A 24,323-nucleotide genomic window follows, 5' to 3' on the forward strand; every position below is an offset into this window, starting at 1 on the left:
CAAGCCTGACTTTCCAGCTGTGTTCAACAGGTCTCCCCTCCAGGAGTCTTGCCCCTACCATAAGTCAGGGTGAAATACAATTTTTTTTGTAGCAGGACTGCTGAGTCGTAGTCAACCTAAATAGGATAAGGCAGTTTCTCAAAGGGTGGTTTGTGGACTACCTTTATTTTTTTTTACTTTAAAAAAATTTTTATTTTGTTGTTTTGTTGAGAATATACACAGCAAAACATACACCAATTCAACAGTTTCTACATGTACGATTCAGTGGCACTGGTTACATTCTTCAAGTTGTGTAGCCATTTTCACCCTCCTTTTCTGATTATTACTCCTCCATTAACATAAACAATCTGCCCTCTAAGGCTCCTATCTTTTGAGTTGCTGTTGTCAGTTTGATCCCTGTGGACTACGTTTCTCAAAACACTTGGAGTGGCTGTTAAAATGCAGGTTCCTACTCTGGGGATGGGGCTCAGGAATCTGCACCCCAGTTGATACCGTTACATACTGAGGCTTAAAAATCACTGAAGAGGATGCATGGTGATCACCTTTACTTACCTCAGCTATACCTCTGACCCCAATTTTCTTCCCCAGGAAAGTCAAAGGAACGAAAAGCTGAAAAGAAGTCAGAGCTAATCTCTAAAGAAAAAAAACCAGGAGCCAAAAGGAAAAAGAAGTGGAAGGAAAGGAATCTGGAGATAGCAGAGCTGAGTGGGCCTGATGACATTAACTCTGAAGAAGCAGAAGACACCTCAGATAGAGGTTTCTTTCCTTCAAGCTCCATTGTGGAGGACTCTTGGCTTTCTCCCAAATATGCTGCTCAGGAGAGCCAAGTTTCTACAGATGGAAGATCATCACCCACCCAGACTATAACTGTCACTGGAAACACGGAATCTGGAGAAGAGAGAAGCCATGATGACCCTCCCAAGGTAGGGTTGGTGTAACTTCAGAGGCGGGAAAAACTACCCCTATTTATATTGTCGCTAGCTGCTGTGGAGTCGATTCTGAGTCATGGCGACCCCACGTGTGCAGAGTAGAACAGCTCCATAGGGTGTTCAAGGCTGTGACCTTTCAGAAGTAGATCACCAGACCTGTCTTCCCAGGCTCCTCTGGGTGAGTTCAAACCACCAACTTTTGGGCTAGTACTGAATTTTTACACAAATAACATGCGTGTTATATATTTTTTGCCAACTGCCCCCTTCCCCCATAAGGTATTTTCATAAACACACTACACTAATTTTTTTACAGCAATATGTAGAAAACAATAAGCATAGCATGCTTACAAAAATATCTTGCAGTGAGGGACAGTGTATTTGGTAAAGAAAACATAACACATTCGTTATTTGCATTAAAATACGGTAGTAGCGCTCTTAACTGTTTGCACCACCCAGGAACTCTTCCTGTTTTTATTACAGTCCATGAAACATGTCTAATAATAATGGTTTTGTTTTCTTCTACTTTGGTAACTTCTAACTCTTTTAAGAAGGCAGACCTGATCAAAGACAGTGTGGCCAAGCCCTCTAACGCGACGCATTCTGTGAAGCTCCCAAACTACCAAGGCATGTACCCACTGCTTAAAGAGCAGGAAGGTGGCACAGCATCCATCTGTGAGAGGTGCAGGGCTCACAGTTACAGTGGAAGGTGGGTCCTGGCCATCAGAGCTAAACACATGTGACATATCTTCAAGTTGGCTTGGAGCTCAATGGCTTCTCACCATTGCTTTCCTCTCAAAGGCAATGGAAAGTCCCCTTTCCCAATCTGCTTTTATGTGGCACACAGTTGGACCACATACAGCTTATACACAGGCACCTGCTTTTACAAGGTGCTCTGGCCTGTAAGAGTCACATCATTCCAGGGGGCCTAGATTCTAACAATGGCATTTAAGGAAAATTACCCTTGAAAATCCCTGCAATTAGCCAAAAACTATACCATACAGATACATCATCTCTCAGTAAGACAAATACAGCCAATGTTTTCCTCTACTGTTGAAAGAGATTGCTGTTTCTTCAACTGAGGCGAAGGTGTTGAACTGCACTTAGGGATCTGGTTGTACCAAAAAAAAAAAAAGTTTATCTTTAAACACCAAAAATGTACCCATAGCTAAACCAGTTTACGGTATACAAATTACATGCGTATATGGTGTAACCCTGCTGAATCTCATTTAATCTTTACAATTACACTTGTGAACCAGATATGATTAGCCCCATGTTACAGACCTGGAAACTGAGGCTCAAAAGCAGCAGATGTCAGTTGCCAGCAATTGCAAAACCATCGAGTAGTAGAACCAAGACTTAAACTCAGGTCTTTTAATGCTAAGTTCAGGGCTCTCGTCTATTTTAAATTATTATCTATTTATTTATTTTATACCCCATGGTCTTCCAAAAAAACATTTCAGGAAGGTTTTTCCTCTATCTCAATCCCTCCCAGCTGCCTAGGTTATGGAATTCTGTTCTGCAGATGAACATTTTAATCTGTGGGCCCAACATTTTTGTGCCTGCTAAACGATCAGAATTTTGTAGATTTATCATCAGTCTCCAGTACCATGCTACCTCTGTAAAGGCTAAAAAGCAAGAAAGTTTCACCCCACGTTGATACACAAAGTTCCTATGGAAGAGCTACCTCTCAAGATTCCTCACATGAGCATATTTCTGACTGAGGAGAAGGCACTAGGCAGAACAAAGAAAGCTAATATATCTTTCACACACACTGAGAGGACAACTTTTTATTGAAAAAGTGAGTTTGTACAGGATTAAACTTGAAATGGACGTATCTGAACCTAAGGCTAAACCAAAAAACCAAACCCACTGCCATCGAGTCAATTCCGCCTCATACCTAAGACTAAACCAAAAAAAAACAAACCCAGTACTGTCGAGTCCGACTCATAGCAGCCCTATAGGACAGAGTAGAACTGCCCCATAGAGTTTCCCAGGAGCACCTGGTGGATTCAAACTGCCGACCCTTATGGTTAGCAGCCATAGCACTTAACCACTATGCCAGTAGGGTTTCCTACCTACAATTGAAATATGGCAAAATAGCCTTTATCTAGACCCAGTTTTCAGGCCTGGCTTCACGTTAGAATCACCTGAGGAGCTTTTAAACCCGTGGCGACCTCACCCTGTAGAGACTCTCATTTAATTGGACTGGAGGGTGGGGTCCTGGCCTCAGGTAGTTTTTAAAAACACTCCTTGGGTGGCTCTAAACTGAGCCCAGTGGTTAAGCAGTTGGCTGTTAACCCAAAGATTGGCCAGCCACTCACCATGAAAAAGATGTATCAGTCTGCTTCATAAAGATTGTTGTTGTTGTTGTTGTTATGTGCCATCGAGCTGGTTCCAACTCATAGCAACCCTATGTAGCACAGAACGAAACACTGCCCAGTCCTGCGCCACCCTCACAATCGTTGTTATGCTTGAGCCCCACTGTTGCAGCCACTGTGTCAATCCATGTCATTGAGGGTCTTCCTCTTTTCCACTGACTCTGTCCTTTCCCAGGCATGATGTCCTTTTCCAGGGACTAATCCCTCCTGATAACATGTCCAAAGTATGTAAGATGCAGTCTCGCCATCCTAGCTTCTAAGAAGCGTTCTGATTGTACTTCTTCCAAGACAGGTTTGTTAGTTCTTTTGGCAGTCCATGGTATATTCAATATTCTTCGCCAACACCACAATTCAAAGATGTCAATTCTTCTTCGGTCTTCCTTATTCACTGTCCAGCTTTCACATGCATATGCTGCGATTGAAAATACCATGGCTTGGGTCAGGCGCACCTTAGTCTTCAAGGTGACATCTTTGCTTTTCAACACTTTAAAGAGGTCCTTTGCAGCAGATTTGCCAGTGAAATGTGTCTTTTGATTTCTTGACTGCTGCTTCCATGGGTGTTGATTGTGGATCCAAGTAAAATGAAATCCTTGACAACTTCAATCTTTTCTCTGTTTATCATGATATTGCTTACTGGTCCAGTTGTGAGGATTTTTTTATGTTGAGATGTAATCCTACTGAAGGCTGTGGTCTCTGATCTATATCAGTAAGTACTTCAAATCATCTTCAAGCAAGGTTGTGTCATCCACTTGAGGCAGGCTGTTAATGAGTCTTCCTCCAATCCTGATGCCCCATTCTTCTTCATACAGTCCAGCTTTTCAGATTATCTGCTCAACACACACACTGGATAGGTATGGTGAAAGGATACAACCCTGATACATAACTTTCCGGAATTTAAACCACGCAGTATCCCCTTTTTCTGTCTGGACAACTACCTCTTGATCTATGTACAGGTTCCTCATGAGCACAATTTAGTATTATGGAATTCCCATTCTTCACAATATTTTGTTAAGATCCGCACAGTCGAATGCCTTTGCACAGCAAATAAAACACAGGTAAACATCCTTCTGGTAGTCTCTGCTTTCAGCCAGGATTTATCTGACATCAGCAATGATATCCCTGGTTCCATGTCCTCTTCTGAATCCAGCCTGAATTTCTGGCAGTTCCCTGTCGATATACTGCTGCAGCCACTGTTATAAGATCTTCAGCAAAATTTTACTTGTGTGTGATATTAATAATATTGTTTGAAAATTTCCACATTTGGTTGGATCACCTTTCCTGGGAATAGGCATAAATATGGATCTCTTCCGGTAGGTTGGCCAGGTAGCTGTCTTCTAAATTTCTTGGCATAGACAAGTGAGCACTTCCAGCACTGCATCTGTTTGTTGAAACATCTCAATTGATAGTCCGTCAATTCCTGGAGCCTTGTTTTTTGCCAGTGCCTTCAGTGCAGCTTGGACTTCTTCCTTCAACCTTTAAAATGGTTCAACATCGACCAATTCTTTTTGGTATAGCTACTCTGTGTGTTCCGTCCATCTTCTTTTGATGCTTCCTGATTGTTTAATATTTTCCCCATAGAATCCTTCACTATTGCAACTCAAGGCTTGAATTTTTTCTTCAGTTCTTTCAGCTTGAGAAATGCCAAGTATGCTCCTCCCTTTTGGTTTTCTATCTCCAGCTGTTCACACATGTCATTATAAACCTTTACTTTGTCTTCTCGAGCCACCCTTTGAAATCTGTTCTTTTACTTCATCATTTCTTCCTTTTGCATTAGCTGCTCGACGTTCAAGATCAAGTTTCAGAGTCTCTTCTGACATCCATTTTGGTCTTTTCTTTCTTTCCTGTCTTTTTAATGGCCTCTTGCGTTCTTCATGTAGGATGTTCTTGATGTCATCCCACAACTCATCTGGTCATCTACCATTAGTGTTCAATGCATCAAATCCGTTCTTGAGATGGTCTCTAAATTCAAGTGGGATATACTCAAGGTCGTACTTTGGCTCTCATGGACTTGTTCTAATTTTCTTCAGTTTCAATGTGAACTTGCATACGAGCAGTTGATGGTCTGCTCCACAGTCGGCCCCTGGCTTTGCTCTGACTGATGATATTGAGTTTCTCCATCGTCTCTTTCCACAGATGTAGTCGATTTGATTCCTGTGTATTCCACATGGCAAGGTCCATGTGTATAGTTGCCGTTTATGTTGGTGAAAAAAAGGTATTTGCAGTGAAGTCTTGATCTTGCAAAATTCTATCATGCGATCCCCAGCATCATTTCTACCATCAAGGCCATATTTTCCAACTACTGATCCTTCTTTGTTTACAACTTTCGCATCCCAATCACCAGTAATTATCAGTGCATCCTGATTGCATGTCCGATCAATTTCAGACTGCAGAAGCTGGTAAAAACCTTCAATTTCTTCATCTTTGGCCTTAGTGGTTGGTGTGCAAATTTGAATAATAGTTGTATTAACTGGTTTTCCTTGTAAGGGTATGGATATTATCCTATCATTGACAGCATTGCACTTCAGGATAGATCTTGAAATGTTCGTTTTGATGATGAATGCAAATTCCATTCCTCTTCAAGTTGTCATTTCTGGCACAGTAGACCATGTGATTGTCCAATTCAAAATGACCAATACCAGTCCATTTCAGCTCACTAATGCCTAGGATATTGATGTTTATGCGTTCCATTTCATTTTTGAAGGTTTCCAATTTTCCTAGATTCATACTTCATACATTCCACATTCCAATTATTAATGGATGTTTGCAGCTGTTTCTTCTCATTTTAAGTCATGCCACATCAGCAAATAAAGGTCCCAAAAGCTTGACTCCATCCATGTTATTAAGGTCAACTCTACTTTGAGGAAGCAGCTCTTCCCCAGCTGTCTTTTGAGTGCCTTTCAATCTGGGGGGCTCATCTTCTGGCACTGTATCAAACAATCGTCCACTGCTATTCATAAGGTTTTCACTGGCTAATCTTTTTCAGAAGTAGACTGTCAGGTCCTTCTTACTAGTCTTAGTCTGGAAGCTCAGCTGAAACCTGTCCACCACGGGTGACCCTGCTGATATCTGAATACCGGTGGCATAGGTTCCACCAACACAGTAACACACCTGTCCACCATGGGTGACCCTGCTGATATCTGAATACCGGTGGCATAGGTTCCACCAACACAGCAATACACCTGTCCACCACGGGTGACCCTCCTGATATCTGAATACCGGTGGCATAGGTTCCACCATCACAGCAACACACAACATTACAGCCTTGGAAACCGTGGAGCAGTTCAACTCTGTCCTATAGGGTCATTATGGGTTCCAATCAACCCCACAGCAATGGGGTTTGGTTTTGTGGCATTTCTAAAGTCCAGCTAGGGTTGAAAACTCTAGAATATACAATTTGCTAATCATTACGTTGGTACTTTCACTATTTCAATTAGTCCTAGTAATAGCTGCATGAAGAAGACAATATCAGAGAAATTGTGATCCCCAAGTCCCAAAGCTAGTGAGACTTGAATCCCCATCAATGGGACCCCACATCCCAAGATGCTCCCGCCAGAGTTTATGCAGCTGTGGTCAGACTGTGGACTCTGCTTTATGATTCCATTTCTGATTAGAGACAACACTGTCTGGGGTAGAGGAGGGTAGAGCCTGTCCCTTGCACTTCTTAGTATTCTTATACTCCTGTTTCTTAGGCCTTCCTCACCAAAAGGGAGCAGGAGAAAGCTTCCCGGGACAGGCTTCGAGCAGAGAAGGCCGAGATGAGAAGGTTGGAGGTGGAGAGGAAGAGGAGGGAACAGGAGGAGCAGAGGAGGCTCCAGCAGGAGCAGCTGGAGAGGGCAGAGAAGATGAAGGAGGAGCTGGAGCTGGAGCAGCAGAAACGAGCAGAGGAGATCCGGTGGGTCAGGCAGCCAGAGAGGCCAAGATGATGATCTCTACTAGGGCAAAAAAAATTTTTTTTAATTAATTTTTATTGTGCTTTAAGGGAAAGTTTACAAATCAGGACAGTCTCTCATACAAAAATTTACATACACCTTGCCATACACTCCTAATTGCTCTCCCTCTAATGAAATAGCACAGTTCTTCCCTCCACTCTCTCTCCTCATGTCCATTCCGGTAGCTTCTGGCCCCCTCTGCCCTCTCATCTCCCCTTCAGACTGGAGGAGCCAACATAGTCTCAGGTGTCCACTTGATCCAAGAAGCTCCTTCTTCACCAGTATCATTTTCCATCCCCTATCCCAGTCCAATCCCTGTCTGAAGAGTTAGCTTTGGGAATGGTTCCTGTCTTGGGCTAACAGAAGGTCTGGGGACCATGGCCTCCGGGATCCCTCCAGTCCCAGTCTGACCATTAAGTCTGGTCTTTTTATAAGAATTTGGGGTCTGCATCCCACTGCTCTCCTGCTACCTCAGGGTTTCTCTGTTGAATTCCCTGTCAGAGCAGTCATCAGTTGTGGCCAGGCATCATCTAGCTCTTCTGGTCTCAGGCTGACGTGGTCCCTGGTTTATGTGGTCCTTTCTGTCTCTTAGGCTCATAATTACCTTATGTCTTTGGTGTTCTTCATTCTTCCTTGCTCCAGGTGGGTTGAGAACAACTGATGCATCTTAGATGGCCACTCGCTAGAGTTTAAGACACTAGGGCAAAATTTACTTCTGAGGCTCGTGCCCTGATGTAAAACGGCATGAGGATGTCGCATTTTCCTCTATCCACAGTTAACCTAGGAACAACCTGGACCAAAGATAACATGCAGTGGGTTACTCAAGACATATGACCAGGGAATCTTCCTGGGAGGGCTTTGAAATTGATATCTGACAAACATTTGTTGAGCCCCTGCCATGTTGCCTGGATTGTGCTAGACCCATTCACGGGTCTTATTTAATCTTCACAACAACCTTGTTAGGCAGGGGTTTCAAAATCCATTTTGTAAGAATAGAAAATGAAGCTCTGAGAATTTACGATCCCTACACTGGTGGCACAGTTGGTTAAGCGCTCAGCACCTAACAGAAAGGCCAGGGGTTGGAACCCACCAGCTGCTCTGCAGGAGAAAGATGTGGCAGTCTGCTTCTGTAAAGACTTCAGCCTTGGAAACCCTATGGGGCAGTTTTACTCTGTCCTATAGGGTCACTGTGAGTTGGAATCGAGTGGACAGCAATGCATTTGGTTTTTTTCAGTTTACCCCAGAGCGCAGAGCTGTATATTCAAAGCTCAGGCTTCTAATTCCAAGGCTCTTGAGTTTTTGCCTCTGCTGTGCAATTCTGGCTTTCCTTAGTAAAATGAGTCACTTCTGAATGGGGTGCTGCATTTGGCCTGTAGCCTCACTCTGGCCTGTAGGCTGCAGAGCCTCTGCTCAAGGCATTACCTTTGGCTTGTCTTACAAGGATGCCTCAGTGTTTATTTGTGCCATTTCCCTGACCATCTTTCTTGTGCGTTTTCTTAGCTTGAGGAAACAGAGGCTGGAAGAAGAACGGCAGCAGCTGGAGGAAGAGGAGAGAAGGCGGCGACTGCAGTTGCAAGTGGCCCAGGAGAGAGCCCAGCAGCAGCAGGAGGAGTTCCGCAGGAAACTGCAAGAGCTGCAGAGGAAAAAACAGCAGGAGGAAGCCGAGAGGGCTGGTGAGGGGCATTCTGGACCTCTCTGCATCTACCATCTACTTACCCTACACCTTAGTGTGTGAAGCACTGTAAATGTATAAGCTATTTTTTCACTGTGATTATAGGTAGTCCCTGACTTATGACAGGGTTCCATTCCCAAGGACTCCATTGTAAGTCAGTTCTGATGTAAGTCGAATACTTCATTTTTTTTTTCTTTTTTAGTTTTCATTATTATTGCCTTTTAGTATCAGTATCTTTATAAATCCAATCTTTGTCTTTGGGGGTTGGAAATTAACTTACAGATATATTTTAATACATACTACATAAAACAATAAATGAAAAATTTACTCCGACAGTGAAGAGTTGGATGATGTTGACATTTTGTCAGCTGCAGTAATAACTCCACTTGCAGAAAGTTCTGGATCACCTGGATTATCCCTGAGAGTGAGAATGGTGTTTCTAGTCAGAAAATTAGTGAGAGTTGTCTGTATGGTCCTTTTCTTTTTTTCTTCATATATTTCGCGGTAACATCTCACTGCCTCCAGAATTTGCCTATGGACTTTATTTAGCAAAGCCATCAGCGTTTGGGTCCATGTTTTCAAGCAACCGAAGCCCCTGATTTAGTTTGGAAAAACAGCTAATTCTTTCACTATAAAATTTTTAAACAACTTTTCTCCTTCTCCTTCCTCATTATTTTTTTCTTCAGCATTTCTTTCCTCTTCAAAATTCATTAAGTCCTGATCTGTCAGTTCCCTTTCTTCATGGTCTATGACCTGTTCCACACAGGGCTTCAAACAGGTTCTAAATGATTCAGTCATGTCTGACAGAAACAAGGCAGGGCTTTGAACTAGTTCAAAGTGGTTCAGTCATGGCTGACAGAAACAAGGGCAACGTATCTGTTGCATAGCAACCAAATCTCTTACATACCAGCTCCTGAAAGTTTCCTGATGCAGGAGATTAGATTATTGCCTCCTGAAAGTTTCCTGATTTGGGAAATTGGGTATTGGCAGGACTGTGGAGAGCGACACACATTCAAAGCAGCAAGGTTGGCCACCATCTTTGAGCAGGGCACCACAGCCTGTTTCATACTTGAGTCAAAGCCGAAACAAAAGAGATTTGGTTGCTGCGTAATGCATATGCTGCCCTTGTTTCTGTCAGCCACAACTGAACCATATAGAGCCGGTTTGAAGCCCTGGTTCCACATCGGTAATAAACCAAAAAAAAAAAACAAGCAAAACTTACTGCCGTCAAATCAATTCCAACTCATAGCCACCCTATAGGACAGAGCAGAACTGCTCTATCAGGTTTGCAAGGAGCAGCTGGTGGATTCAAACTGCCAACCTTTTGGTTAGCAGCGGTAGCTCTTAACCACTGTGCCACCAGGGCTCCACGTCAGTGATATATCAACTTATAAATTCAGCATTCTCGCCACATGGATGATTTTTCCACTGATCTCTTCCATCATATTATCCTGATCAAATGCTTGGAGCGTGTTCGCTTAACTCAGCAATTCTTTCCACATCCCCTGCATGCATTTTCCCATAACTTCCTCACAGGAAGATGCAATGTTCCAGACACACTGAAAAATATTATAATTTTTCCGGAAATCACATAATGTTAACATACCTTCACCTATTGCCTGAGCAAACATAGTCTGTAGATAGTATGGCTTTAACATGGTGACTACACCTTGATCCATAGGCTGAGTCACAGCCGTTGTATTGGGAGGTAAATACACCACTCTCACTTCTTGATTTAGATCGCTGAGGAGGATATCCTGGGGCATTATCAAGCAGTAGCAGGATCTTGAAAGGAAAGCTATTTCCAAGGCAATAGGCATGCACTTCTGGGATGAAACAATTTAAAAACCAGTCTTCAAATAACACAATCCTCGTCCAGGCATTGGAGTTACTCCTATAGCAGACCAGCAGCTTATTTTTGTCAATGTTTTTGAACATTTGAAGGTTTTTAGAATGGTAAGCAAAAAAAGTTTTTAATTTAAATCCAGCAGCACTTCCTCCAAGCAGCAGGGTGATTCTATCTTTAAATGCTTTGAAACGAGGCATCACCTTCGCCGGTCTGTGAATTATAAGTCTGTTCTGGCATCCTTTTCCAAAACAAGCCTGTTTTGTCCACACTGGAAATCTGTTCCGGTAGATATCCTTCATCTTGTATTATCTTGTTCAGCTCACTGTAGAATTTTTTGGCAGCTTCAACATTGGCACCTCCTGCTTCTCCAGTTACAAGTGTTATGTAAGCCAAATCTGCACTTGAAGGGATGAAACAAGCACTTGCTGGCATTAAAGTGCTCATGGTAGTCTTCTTGCTGTTCCTTCCAAACCAAACCAAACCTACTGCCATCGAGTCGATTCCGACTCATAGCGACCCTATAGGACAGAGCAGAACTGCCCCACAGAGTTTCCAAGGAGCGCCTAGTGGATCTGAACTGCTGACCTTTTGGTTAGCAGCAGTAACTCTTAACCACCATACCAGCAGGGTTTCCACTATTCCTTCAGGTTTTCAAAAAAGTTGCATGCTTTGGTTTGAACTGTCAGTAAACTCATAGGAATCCTCTTCTGGATTTGGTCTTCTATCCAAATCATCAACAGCTTCTCCATCTTGTGGACTGGCCCTTGCCTCTTTGTTAAAATTGTTGATTTTATGCCAATTGCTCCTTTTACTGCCTCCAAAATCTTATCCTTAAAAAATAAATAAATAAATAAAACGGTCAAATCAAAGAGTCCTTCCTCATGTGCTATTTTGACCAACTTTCTTTCCATTATCATAGGCCTTAATGATCTTCATCTTTATATCCATGTCTAGAGCCTTCTTCACCTTCTTTTTTGGATTAGAATCTGTAGTGGCATGACTTCTTTTGCTAGACATATTGTTGGAGGTATAAGCAGTGCAGGTGTTAAAGTTAGAGAAACTTGAACAACTCAGCTTCAAATTAACAATCGATGTTTCTTACAGCACAAAATGCTGAATAAGATCACACTATAGGCCTGGTCTATGATGAAGTAGGTGTCAGTGTTGTAACAATGAAGTCAGAGTCACAACGGCTGTCGGGCGCATGCCCAACTCAATTGTCATATGTCATTACAGTCAAATATTGCCCGACTTTCTATCCATTACAACTCCCAACACAGACACCGATTTCATTGCAGACCAGGCCATAGCCTCCTATGCAGCCATATTTTGAACAGTAAATCATAAAATTGAACATCTGTGAATGAACACCTGAAAATAATAACATCAGCAAATTACGCACTGCAACATTATATGTAGAATATATAACTAATGATAAGATGTTCCAAAAAAAAAAAAAAAGAATGGTCATAAGTGCAGTTTGTCATAAGTTGGGGACTACCTGTATTATGTGTGACCACAGTGAGTTGAGTCGGGGGGGGCCAACTCCACGGCAGCTAACAATAGTGAGCTGATAGAAAATCAGAATCAGAAAGACTGGCTTTTGGAAATTCAGTTAACTCCTGAACTAGGATTCTGTCTCTTCCCTTGCCCTTTCAGCATTGCCCTAGAGTCCCTGGCTGGAGCAAACAGGTAAGCACTTGACTATCAGCCTACTAGATGAAAGGCTGGTGATAAGAACCCATCCAGAAGCACCTTGGAAGACAGACATGGCAATTTGCTTCCAAAAGGTCACAGTCTTGAAAACCCTATGGGGCAGCTGTACTCTGCATACACAGGGTCGCTGTGAGTAAGAATCAACTTGACAGCAACTAACAACAGGAGCTCCCTAAATTGGAGACTCAGCCTTCCTTCTTGCTTCCTGCCCTAGCAGATTGAGTCACAAACATTGGATAGCTTCAGGGCAGATTTTCAGGTGTTCATGCATGGGATCTCTCCAGGTGCACTTTTGAGAAAGAAATGGGAACTTCAGATGACTCTGTGGCTCACTTCCTGGTTCTGGTTCTTTAGACAGGTCAGTTTCTCCAGACCCAGGTCTGACACTCCTTCCCAACTCAGCTGCATACCACCCATGAGCACATCAGGCACTGGAAAATTCTCAAAGGTTTTCTATTAATGGCACAGTGCACTGTACACAGTAGGTGCTGGATAACCAATCACCAGCTGCCATCGCATTGACTCCAATTCACAGAGTCCCAATGTGTGTCAGAGTTTTCAATGGCTGATTCTTCAGAAGTAGATTACCAAGCCTTTCTTCTGAGGTGCTGCTGGGTAGATTCAAACCTCCAACCTTTCAGATAGCAGTCAGTCGAGCACGTTAACAACTTGCATCACCCATGTTCTCTGGTGCCTGATAAAGGACTCTTAAATTAGTAAATTAACCCCCAAAGTAATCCCCAGAGGATCTGGCAGCATGCTGGCAGGTAAGCTGCAGAACTTATGTGGAATCCCTGGGAATTGCAGACTTGAGTGTTAGATCACAAAATTGTTTTCCCCAATAACGACATCCCTGCTGAACCAATCCCCTTTTCTACTTTGCAGAGGCAGAGAAGCAAAGGCAGAAGGAGTTGGAAATACAGCTAGCAGAAGAACAAAAACACCTAATGGAAATGGCTGAAGAAGAGCGGATAGAGTACCAGCGGCGAAAACGGGAAGCAGAAGAGAAAACTCGGCTGGAGGCAGAGGAGAGAAGACAAATGGAAGAGGAAGCAGCAAGACTGGCTCTGAACGAAGCCATGAAGCAAGCCCAGGAACTAGCCAGGTACCGGGTATTTGGGCAACAGGTGCCATAGGGGGGTTTTCAAGGGCTCGATGGCCTGGTACTAGTACCAGCCTCCCACTGCTTTTAAACAAATGAAGTTTTCCCACTTTGCAAAGCATGACTTGGAAGAGCTAAATAACAAAGAGAGATTATTTTGCTGCAAATATTACTGGATTCCTTCATGGCTTATAGTAGGACTTGTATTCATGGATTCATAGTATGTGTATCAAAGCTGGTAGGGAGTTTAGAGATCACCTATCTTAATCTTTTTTATAGATGAGAAAACTGAGTCCCAAAGAGGGAAAGACTCTTGATCAGGGCTGAATAGTGAGTTAGGGGCAGTGCCAGGACCAGATCTAAGGCCCCTGATTCTAAACCCACTTGCCTTTCTCGGTATTTATTGGGTGCTTATTTTGTGCCAAACACTGTTCTAGGCACAGGGAATTCAGGAGTAGGCAAGACGAAGTTTCTTCTCACACAGAATTTACATTGTAGGGGTGGGAATGAGGGGATGGTCTCTAAACAAAATTTTTTAAGCTGGCAATACATGCTATATAGAAAATAAAAAGGAGATTTAGTAGGGTCGTAAGTGGCTTATTTTAGACTGGTTGGTCAAATCAAGACCTCTCAGAAGTAAAACATTTAAGGTGAGACCTGACTGACAAAAAGTCAACCACATGAAGATGGGGAGAAAAACATCCCAGCAAGTAAACTGTAAGGGTAGCCCCAAAGAGAGGAATGAGGCTGGCACGTTGGAGGAATAAAAGAAAGTCAGCGTGGCTGGAACTCAGTGCACAGGAGCAAAGAATACTTCCAGATGAGATCAAAGAGATAGGCCAAGACCAGATCTCGTGAAGGCCTTGTTAGGAAAAATAATAGAATCAAAGACATTAGGAGCCAAAGGCACTTCCTCCCTTTATTCTCCTACATTAGTAATGACCTTTACAACTGCCAATAATAGAATGTCCTTAGTAATGTGATCTCAATTTGACTCTTTTTAAAAGCTTGGCCATCTATAGATTCTATGTCATTAATTTCCCCTCCTAAATTCATGAAAGAGACAGTCATCTATCAAAATCGAAAGGTAAATAATCGAAACACAGAACATAGTATGAGTCCAGCCTTTACTGAAAACCCTTCTCCCCTTAAAATATATTTTCCACAATGTAAGCCGATTCTCAGATAATGATACTCTTTAGGGGACCTGAAAGAAAAAGCAACCAGAACAACTCTACTTAACCTAACCTTGAGTTGTTCCTCCCCTGGACTTGCCTCAGCTGCCATGTGAATTTCAAAACTGACCATTAAGAAAGACTTGATTCAATTTCAGAATTATATATTCCATGTATCGCAGTAATAGGGCTGGGTTTTTAAGAATTAAGACCAAAAGCAAGCTACTAAGAGTTCCAACTTTCTAAAAAAGAAAACTTACAGTCACACAAAGGGAAATTGAGCAATTTTATAAGGTTAGTCCAAGTAGCTGAAAACAGAAAACCAAGTGAAAACTGACCTTGGCTTCACCCTCATTTGTGTGACCTTGGCCCATGTATTAGAGCCACTTCCTCCTCTCCCGAAACTAGGGAGTCCCTTCCAGCCATAAAAGTTTAAGAACTGTGAACTATGCCTTTTTTTCTTTGCGAATTGGAGGCCCATGATAAATTCCTAAACGAACAGTCATGATCTTCCACCATCACGTATGATCAACAGCCCAAAGTGTAACTAATGATAGCTCAAATACAAACTTTTTCTCCTAGGGTGCTTAATTAGTATTGGGATTGTGGGTGGGGTTGTCTCCTTAGGCAAAAAGCTGCTTTGGAGAAACAGCTTCATTTCCATCAAGAGCTTCAAAAGGAAGCCAGCGGCCTACAGTGGACACACAAAATTTCCAGACCATGGGTCTACTCCTATTTTCAGTTTCTGCAAACACCCAGGCCTTAAGGTAAAAGAGAACTAAAGAGTAAGTTGGGAGGTGGCGATAGAGTAGCCTCCTCTCAAGTTTCACCCTGAGCCCAGTTAGTTCCATTTTACCTGGTTCACCTCAACCTAAGGTTTTCTCTACCCCTGGGACCTCTGTTCCAAGACCCTTTCCAACCACACACACCCTTTGGTCAACCCAACCAGAACTCTTTGCTCACCTAAATCCTCTGTGTTCTCTAGAACCACATAAATGCAGAAACTTGGGTGTCTAAAACTGCTCATTTCAGTTTGAAACACTATCGTAGAATAATCAAAGTATTTCATTTCAGTATGTTAAAGTCTGAAGAACTGCAGATACATGGAAACTCTGTAATAAAAATAATTGAGTAGCTAAAAGGAGCTTGCTGTTTTATTGTAATTTTATCGTAAATCTTTTATAAGGCAAAACCACCTTCTTTTCACCCTGAGACTCTAAAATTTAGTGTTTAAAACAAGGTGTTTGAAATCACTTGATATTCATTTGTGCAAAATGAGCTGTTTTGTAAGGCTATTCTCACATCCCCAAAGTATAAATTCTAGAGCTACACTGTCCAGTATGATAGCCACTAGCACATGTAAAGGAGCCCTGGTGGTGCAATGGTTAAGCACTTGGGTGCTAACTGAAAAGGTTGGTGGTTTGGAGACAGAAAAGACCTAGCAATCTGTTCCCATAAAGACTACAGCCTATGAAACCCTATGGGACAGTTCTACTCCGTCCTATAGGGTTGCTATGAGTAGAAATCGACTCAATGGCACCCAAGACACATATGGCCATTTAAGAGTCTTTAGTCACACTAGCCACATTTCAAGCACTCAATAGCCACACGTATTTATCGTATTGGACAGCACAGATACAGAACATTTCTATCATCACAGAAAATTCTATTGCACAGCACTGTTCTAGAGCCTTGAATATTAATAAATCTTAAGTTTTTGCTACTAGCTGTACCTTGAAGAACCAGCCATTCACAAACCTGCCCTCCTTTTTTTTAAAAATCACACTATCAGGAAGATTCTGTCAATTAATTTTCCTTTAACATATAATAAAGCATCCCTTTTAACAAAGGGATCTGTCGTACAATAAAGGAAATTAAAGATGAAAGAGCTTTAGCAAATACGGTATTTGCTAAAAAGATGTTGTGAGTCCCTGGGTGGTGCAATCGGTTAAGCACTCAACTACTGGCTGGGTTAACAGTTCGAAACTACCCACAGGCACCTTGGAAGACAGGCCTGGCAATCTGCTTCTGAAAGGTCACAGCCTTGAAAACCCTATGGAGCAGTTCTACTTTGCACACATGGGGTCGCCATGAGTCAGAACTGATTTGACAGCAAGTAATAACAACAAAAGGAAGTTACAACAGTATCTGAACCTCAATTTTCCCATGAGTTTCCTTTGGCCCTACCCTACAGTCCAGTTGAAAATTTTTTAATTTGCAGATAACTCCCTCCAAATTTCCATTAATGCTTTTATGGTATTTGTTTTCTACAGGAATTGTACCTCTACGACCCAGAAATTAAGCTTAATTTGGGTTCTGTATTGCTGTTACTGGACTTTCTTAGATTTGGTACTTATTTTTAACTCCTTGTTTTATGTAAAATGGTCAAAACACTGGATAATATCAGCAACAGTGAATTTATATAGCACTTAAACTTTTTTGAAAGCTTATCAACCCTGCTTGCATATTCAATCAATTCATTAACACTTAATCAGAAGAGAAAGGGGCATCTCAAATAATTGAAGGACAGGAGAAATAATACTCAAGGAAAAACATCCCTGAGGAAGAAATTTCCATTACTGACTTTATTTTCTCCCTGATTTTACAAATTTAGGATGTTGCATTCAAACACCAGATAGAGTGCCTACACTAAATGTTATTCAAGGTCCCTTCCAAACATGATAGTCTATTAAATTGTTGCTGTGAAATGCCTGTTTTATCAGTATTACTACACCAGATAAGCACATTTTAAAGTTAACCACAGCAGAGTCCAACTCACTTAGAAGAGTCCAATAAACTAAAAACAAGAAAATTATTTCCCCAGTAGCTAAGCCCCAGTGCCAAAATGCTGAGTATTCAGACATTTAGAGAAGCAAACAAAATCAAGATGCCAAACTACATATTTCATGCTTCTGGATAGCACAAAGAGCCAATCAGGTTAGCCTTGAAAGAAATGCGCAACTCATTAAGGCTGTCTAGAAACAGGCCTAATTCCTAGCCATTACTTAATGTAATGATAAATGCCAGGTGACAGTCTAACTTTAAAAGCTCAAACTTATCCCAACTGTACATGTAAAGGAGCCCTGGTAGTGCAGTGGTTAAGCACTGCGGCTGCTAACCAAAAGGTCAGCAGTTCAGATTCAGCAGCCGCTCCTTGGAAAGCCTTTGGGGGCAGTTCTACTCTGTCCTACAGGGTCGCTATGAGTAGGAATCAACTCGACAGCAATGGGTTTGGTTTGTTTTTTGCTACACGTAAAATATAAATAATTTTTCATTTAGGGTCTGATACAGGGTCTAAAAGGTCAAGCCAACTCTATTTTTCAACAGCTGACTTGGGTGTGTAAGCTGTAAGAGTTTGTAAAATGTATTAGAGAGATGTTTTATTTGCTTTTCCCAACTAGTCAGGTGACATTCTATTTAGAATAACATGAAATTGGTACATGTTTATGCAGAGATAAACTGAATAGTGACTCATTAAAGAGTTAAAAGGAAAAGTTAAGCCCTCTAATAGGAATAAACTAATTTGGTATTTTAATTTTACACAAAGTTTAAATACTTAAGATATAATAAAAGGAAAATATAAACAATATTTAATATACCAAACCTTGACTCAGCAAAAACATTTTATAAATTGTTAAAGGGAAAACTGGAATTATTAATATAAACCAATTAAGAATTTTCGGCATGCCCACTCATCAACATTTGGGTAACTGTATCACATATATGCACCATATAGTATTATCAAGTTTAAAAAAAAACAGAACACGAAGTATTTAAGATATTGTGGCCTTAAATCCTGATCCAGAAGGCACTTCAGTAGCTATGTGCTTCAAAGTGATTAATGTTATCACCATACAGTACTGAAAAAAAAAAATTTATTTCTACCATGTACAAATAATGTCTAGTATTATGCACGAAAACCTTATGTTTTAGGCATTTTATTTTTTTTCTATACAATTAAAAATAAAATGAACATTAGTACGGTTTTTACAAATATTTTGTTTATTTTAATGAAGCTGGTACAGACAATGTCCATTTAAAACCCATATCCCAGGCCAAAAAGTACAAATAAAATCAAAAAGAGCAGTGTTCTGTTGTATACACTTCTGCATGAATAACTCTATACTGCTAATGAAAATTAGAATTTTTCTGGGATCTTCTGACAAGAATTTTATTTGAATCTTAAAATGCTTTGTCTCTTCAGTGACGCCATCTTTGGAGTTAGTCATTACTCTCACCATATGTCATCATGACTCCAACCTGATAATCATTCCTCTTCTTTTGGTCCAGACCCTCAGATTTTAAAAGTAGCTTCAAGTTATGGAAAGGTCATTTTTCCACAGTTCAGTTCTCTGAAAAACTTCCATCTCCCACTGAAAGTCATAGTCCAGGAGTGAAGCAATCACATGACAGAACTTCAGGGCCAATTGGAAAGTCATTATGAACACTTGCATTGGTCGATCTTAAGTTATCCCACAAGCCTGAAAATGCACAGTCCTGGAAAAGGTGACCTCTCTGTGCACATATGTAATTTTTAAGAAGAGGGCAATATGAAGAGGGCTGAGGTTTGATCACCAAAAATCAGCACAATGAAAACAAACGATAATGGATGATGAGCACTAGAATTCAAAATACCAGATGTTTTTGAGAGGTGCCAGTTTTCAATTCTGTTTTGAACACCACATTACAAAAGAACTATTTTTAAAAATAAAAAAGGATTAAGGGAAAAGAAAAAAAATTAAAAGAATATCTAAACTGCTGAATGACCCCCCGTTTGTTCCTGATAAACTTCAATCACATCTTCTTCCTCCATACCCAGCTGTAAGAGGAAAGAAAAATATGTTAGTAGAAGATAAAAGTGCTATTTTTTAATTGGCTGCAAGTATGTAGCACTGTTTTAAAGTGTAAAAAAGATACAGAAGTGATTCAGTTACTCTTAAGATTAAGAATCCTGTTTCCTCTAATCTAAGGAATAGAGATATATCCTTCCAATTTTATGTATGTGAAACAATTCATCTTAATTTCCCTTCCCACTTTATTCATTACATAAAACAAGTTTTTTTTGACAAGAACCTTAAAGAAGTTTTAAATCTAATGAAACATGTATTTTAAATAATAGTTTGAAAGCTTATTTTCTAAAAAGCATTTTACTCCTAAATGTAATTATTTGATACAATCTCTTTCATCTCCTTTCAAAAAAACATGATTTCACTTTGAAACATATATGGTTTTAGTTCAAAAATAATGCCTATATGGATTCATTTCCAAGTGGTTTGTTTTGTCGTCTACAATTCCTTCTAGCATATAACTATGATTTTCCTTGATAACAAATGACCACTCTAAATGGAGGAACGTTATCCATTTATCTAATCTTATTCAATACCTCTAGTTTTATAAGGCAAACTTTTTAATCTAATCCTTTATTTTTTGTTGTTGAAAATACACAGAACATACACCAATTTAATGATTTCTACATGTATAATTCAGTGACACCAATTACATTCTTCAAGTTGTACAACCATTCTCACCTTCCTTTTCCAAATTGTTCCCCCTCTACTCACTGACCCCCAAGTTTCCTATCTAATCTTTCAAGCTGCTGTTGTCAATTTGATCCCATACAGAGCCTTGAAAAAGCACAATGCTCAGCCAATCCTTTTTCCATTCTTGCAAGAAAAAAAGAGGTCCTTTAAAATGCCCTTTACAGAACATTGAGTATGTGCAATTATCTTTTTTTTTTTTAATACATTCACTGAAATATTTTGGATTTCTTTTTTCTTAAAGAAACTATTAATGGTTGCCTCTGAGAAATGGCAATGCAGCTGTATTTACAGTATATTTATTTTCCATTTTATACCCTTTGATTTTTTTAACTATGAGCATTCTTCATTAAAAAAAAAAAAAAAGACAATATATAAGGATGTTTGGTGTCACATGGAAGCACAGGCATTACCCTCAGTGAGGGTAAAGGACTGTGAATCCGTTGATTCTAGCATGTGGCCAGGGCTGAGAAGTACTGAAATAGGCAGAGTGAAAACAAAAACTAGCACTGGTCCTACTGAAAATCATGATAGATCATACCCAGTGCCGTCGAGTCGATTTCGACTCATAGCGATCATAGCAACAAATAAAAACTAAATTTTTAAAGTCTAAGACTAGTAATCTTTTCTAATAAGAAAACAGTTTTATATTTTGTAGGTGACATTTTTGTGCTGAATGGTGAAACATGAAAATTAAAACACGTTAAGAAATCTAAAAATAAAACACAGACTCATGCAGAATTAGGATTTTTAAAGTGATCAGGTTATCTCTAGTGTTTTAGATATCTTGACTGGTACATATATGAATATTAAAGTAATTATCAATTAAACATACTATTAAAACAATTTTAATTGCACACAGAGCCTGATAAATACTGCAAGAAATAAAATTCTAAACATTGTAAGGAACCTTCAAATCAGGAAGGTACACGTCCTCTACCTGTGGAGAATATGAAGCTGCAAGCTTCAAGAAGTATATTCACAGAGATAAGTGAAGAACAGCACAAGAAGTTTACTCCCTAAATACCTATTCCCTCCCTCCCACTGCCCCATCATTCTTCTGAAAAGATAACCTCTACTGTGTGCCAAAGATTCTGCCAAGCACTTTACATGTTCATTTTATTTATTCAATAAATATTAAATGAGTGCCTACTATGTGCCAGGCACAATAGTCTCTCCATTTTATAGATGTAGAAATTTGGGCTTAAATAAATTAACTTGCACCCAGTCAGTCCCACTTTAAGTGGCCAAGTCAGGATTCAAACCCAGGCCTTATGATTCCCTCACTCATGGTCTCCCCATATTTGTTGTTTTGCTTTGCTGTCTCCCCCATCTTAAAGTTCATGACCCTAGTGTGACACATTCACCACTGCTAGCCTAAATAATTCCCAGTGAAATAAAGTAAGCCCTCTCTTTGGCAGGTGAGGTGCAGCTCTTATTTGTCCTGCCTCAAATATATAACAAACACCCCAAATGCCTTCAATTTCTTCCATGTGCAACCTAAGAGCAAGAGCTCTAAGCACTTCTTTGTAACTGCCCGTGCCGACTAGTATAGTTTATGGTATTCTATAGGTGCCTGGTTCTGGACACTTGAGTCCTGAATGCACTGAACATCTGATGTCTACTCAGATGTCAACTCTTCTAAAGTATCAGAGATAAGACATGGGTAAAGACAGTTTTGTAGGAAGAGAGGTAAAGAGTTATGTCCCAGACCAAGGATGTCACTTACTATCAACTTCAAAAAAGAAAAGCAGGTCAAGTCATACAAGTTCAAAATACCTGAAACAAAAAATCAAATCAAAGAACAGAGAACACAGGCCCTAAAAATTTAAAAAGCACAAAAGCTACTTCTAGAGAAGGGCTTGTATCAGGACATAGCCTAACCCCCAACTGTACCCCCAGATTAGCATCCATTTAAATGCAAAGACACCAAGTGACTGATAACACCTGGTAATTATCAGTAATCTAGAGCTCTGGTGGTGCAGTGGTTAAGAGCAGCTGCCAGCCAAACTTTAGGCAGTTACAATCCACCAGCCACTCTTTGGAAACCCTACGGGGCAGGTATACTCTGTCTATAGGGTCACTATGAGTTAGAATCAACATGATGGCAATGGGTTTGGGTGTTTTTTTTAATCAGTAATCTGGTAATATCCTATACTCATAGGCTGGGAATCAGGATCATTGATTTCTTATTTAATCAGTATGGGCAGAAATGTAAGTACTGAGCATGCGTTATCTAATGAGTGCCTTTCAAGTTGTGCTTCTCAGAGACCCTAACATTGGAAGCGACCCCAACCACTGAGAAGAACTGAGCAATCAACTCCACTTCAGTTAGAGAACTTCTGCTTTCACCTGCTTTATAAACTGTACTTCAATAATATTTCAACTGCCACCGACTGCTCTGACAAGGACCACAATAGAGGGTCCTGGACACAGCTGGAGAAAAATGTAGAACAAAATCCTAGCTCACAAAAAAAGACCAGACTTACTGGTCTGACAAAGACTGGAGAAACCCCAAGAGTATAGCCCCTGAGACCCTTTTTTAACTCAGTGCTGGAGTCACTCCTGAGGTTCACCCTTTCAGCCAAAGATTAAACAGGCCCATAAAACAAACATTAAGACATGTAGCTCAACCATGTACATGAGACTAAATAGGCACACCAGCCTGGCGACAAGGATGAGAAGGCAGGAGAGGAAAGGAAAGCTGGATGAATGGGAACAGGGAACCCAAGGTTCAGAAGGGGAGGGTGTTGACACATCATGGGGTTGGCAACCAATGTCACAAAACAGTATGAGCTTTGTTTAACAAGAAACTAATTTGCTCTGTAAACCTTCACAATAAAGCGCATATATGTATGTATTTCAATTGAAGAAAGGGTGATGTTTTGCTATGTTTTCAACTGCAACTGCAAATAACACTGTAAGCATAGTTTTGTACAGATAGACCTTTTCACCATATTTTTCTAAAAACTGTTTTTTGTTGCCATGAGGATACATCCTGGGACTTTTGACAGTGCTATAAAGGAATATTTGGTTTGTCATTTCATTCATTATATCTAATCCACAAGGTGGGCAAAACTTAACCCACAGAAACTCCACTAAATGACGAAACGTTTGCCTCAAATAAAATCACATTCAGGGTACTAATTCACTTCTTGCTTCAGTATTTTTCCTGTCTGTAAATACCAACAGAGACTTAGGTTACAACCAAATACATACTCTTGCTCATTACCTGTTGTTAACGAAATCTCAAGAATCTATTTAGAAAGCTGTTTAAATGTTTATAAGTATCTAGTTCTACAAAATTCAAACGCAAAAACAATAAAAATATATGTACATCACCCCCAATCTTGCCAATACCGTTAGAACATTAAATGGCAAAAGTCATTTACCCTACTGAAAGCAACCAAAGCTCCTTGGAGAAATGGCCAAATGTAAAGCTAGAGCAGGGAAAGTACAAGATGAGTTTGGAAAATCTTATTGTGCCAGAAAGTAAGGAAGTACTCAAGAAAGGAAAAAAAAAAAAAAAAAAGGGTGGCTGCTAAACCTAGGCAGGAAAGTTTGATGAGAAAGAGGACATTCATAAAGTTTCAAAGTATGTTCCCATGAATTACTTCATTACAACAGAAAAAAACAGTAATACATAGTAGAGAAAAAAACCAGCACTTAAATCAAGTGATCAAAATTAAGGGGCAAAGAGACTTCATGTGCTCTAGATGTTATACCCTGAGAAAGTCACATCACCATTTATGTAGTATTTCAACCAAAAATATATAACCTAAATCTAGTCATAAGGAAACAGACAAGCCCAAATTAAGGGTCTTTTTAGTAAATAACTGGTTTGTATTCTTCAAAAATGTCAATGTCATGAATGACAAAGAAAGGGTGAGAAACTGCTTCCAATTAAAGATAATTAAAAAGATAACTAAATAAAATAAGTGATCCTGAACTGAATCCTGAATGGGGGAGAAAATTTCTCATAAAGGACATAATTGGGACGATCATTAATGTGAAATTTCCTGAATTGGTAACAGTG

The 24,323-nt window shown here is 40.3% G+C and overlaps 2 protein-coding genes across 7 annotated transcripts in view; one reads left to right on the forward strand and one right to left on the reverse strand.

The window, feature by feature from the left end:
• KIAA2012 (KIAA2012 ortholog) overlaps positions 1–18,189 on the forward strand; it is a 143,727-nt gene extending 125,538 nt beyond the window's left edge. For all 5 annotated transcript variants that reach the window (XM_049887879.1, XM_049887880.1, XM_049887882.1 and 2 more), the window contains 5 exons: positions 589–923; positions 6,997–7,199; positions 8,737–8,909; positions 13,359–13,578; positions 15,378–18,189. In XM_049887879.1, coding sequence (XP_049743836.1) covers positions 589–923; positions 6,997–7,199; positions 8,737–8,909; positions 13,359–13,578; positions 15,378–15,516 — 1,070 coding nt within the window. In that variant the 3' untranslated portion in view covers positions 15,517–18,189. The remainder of the gene's footprint in view (positions 1–588; positions 924–6,996; positions 7,200–8,736; positions 8,910–13,358; positions 13,579–15,377) is intronic.
• Positions 18,190–18,713: 524 nt separating this feature from the next.
• The window catches only part of SUMO1 (small ubiquitin like modifier 1), a 38,376-nt gene continuing 32,766 nt past the window's right edge, over positions 18,714–24,323 (reverse strand). Inside the window, exon 6 of one of the 2 annotated variants that reach the window (XM_049887910.1) lies at positions 18,714–19,569. Coding sequence is in view for 1 of the 2 variants with exons in the window: in XM_049887909.1 (XP_049743866.1) it covers positions 19,501–19,569 (69 nt within the window). In the remaining variant the exon portion in view is untranslated. The remainder of the gene's footprint in view (positions 19,570–24,323) is intronic. The other variant, XM_049887909.1, reaches the window with a different exon arrangement.

The sequence above is a fragment of the Elephas maximus genome, chromosome 6 (genome assembly GCF_024166365.1).
Source record: "Elephas maximus indicus isolate mEleMax1 chromosome 6, mEleMax1 primary haplotype, whole genome shotgun sequence".
Classification (NCBI taxonomy): domain Eukaryota; kingdom Metazoa; phylum Chordata; class Mammalia; order Proboscidea; family Elephantidae; genus Elephas; species Elephas maximus.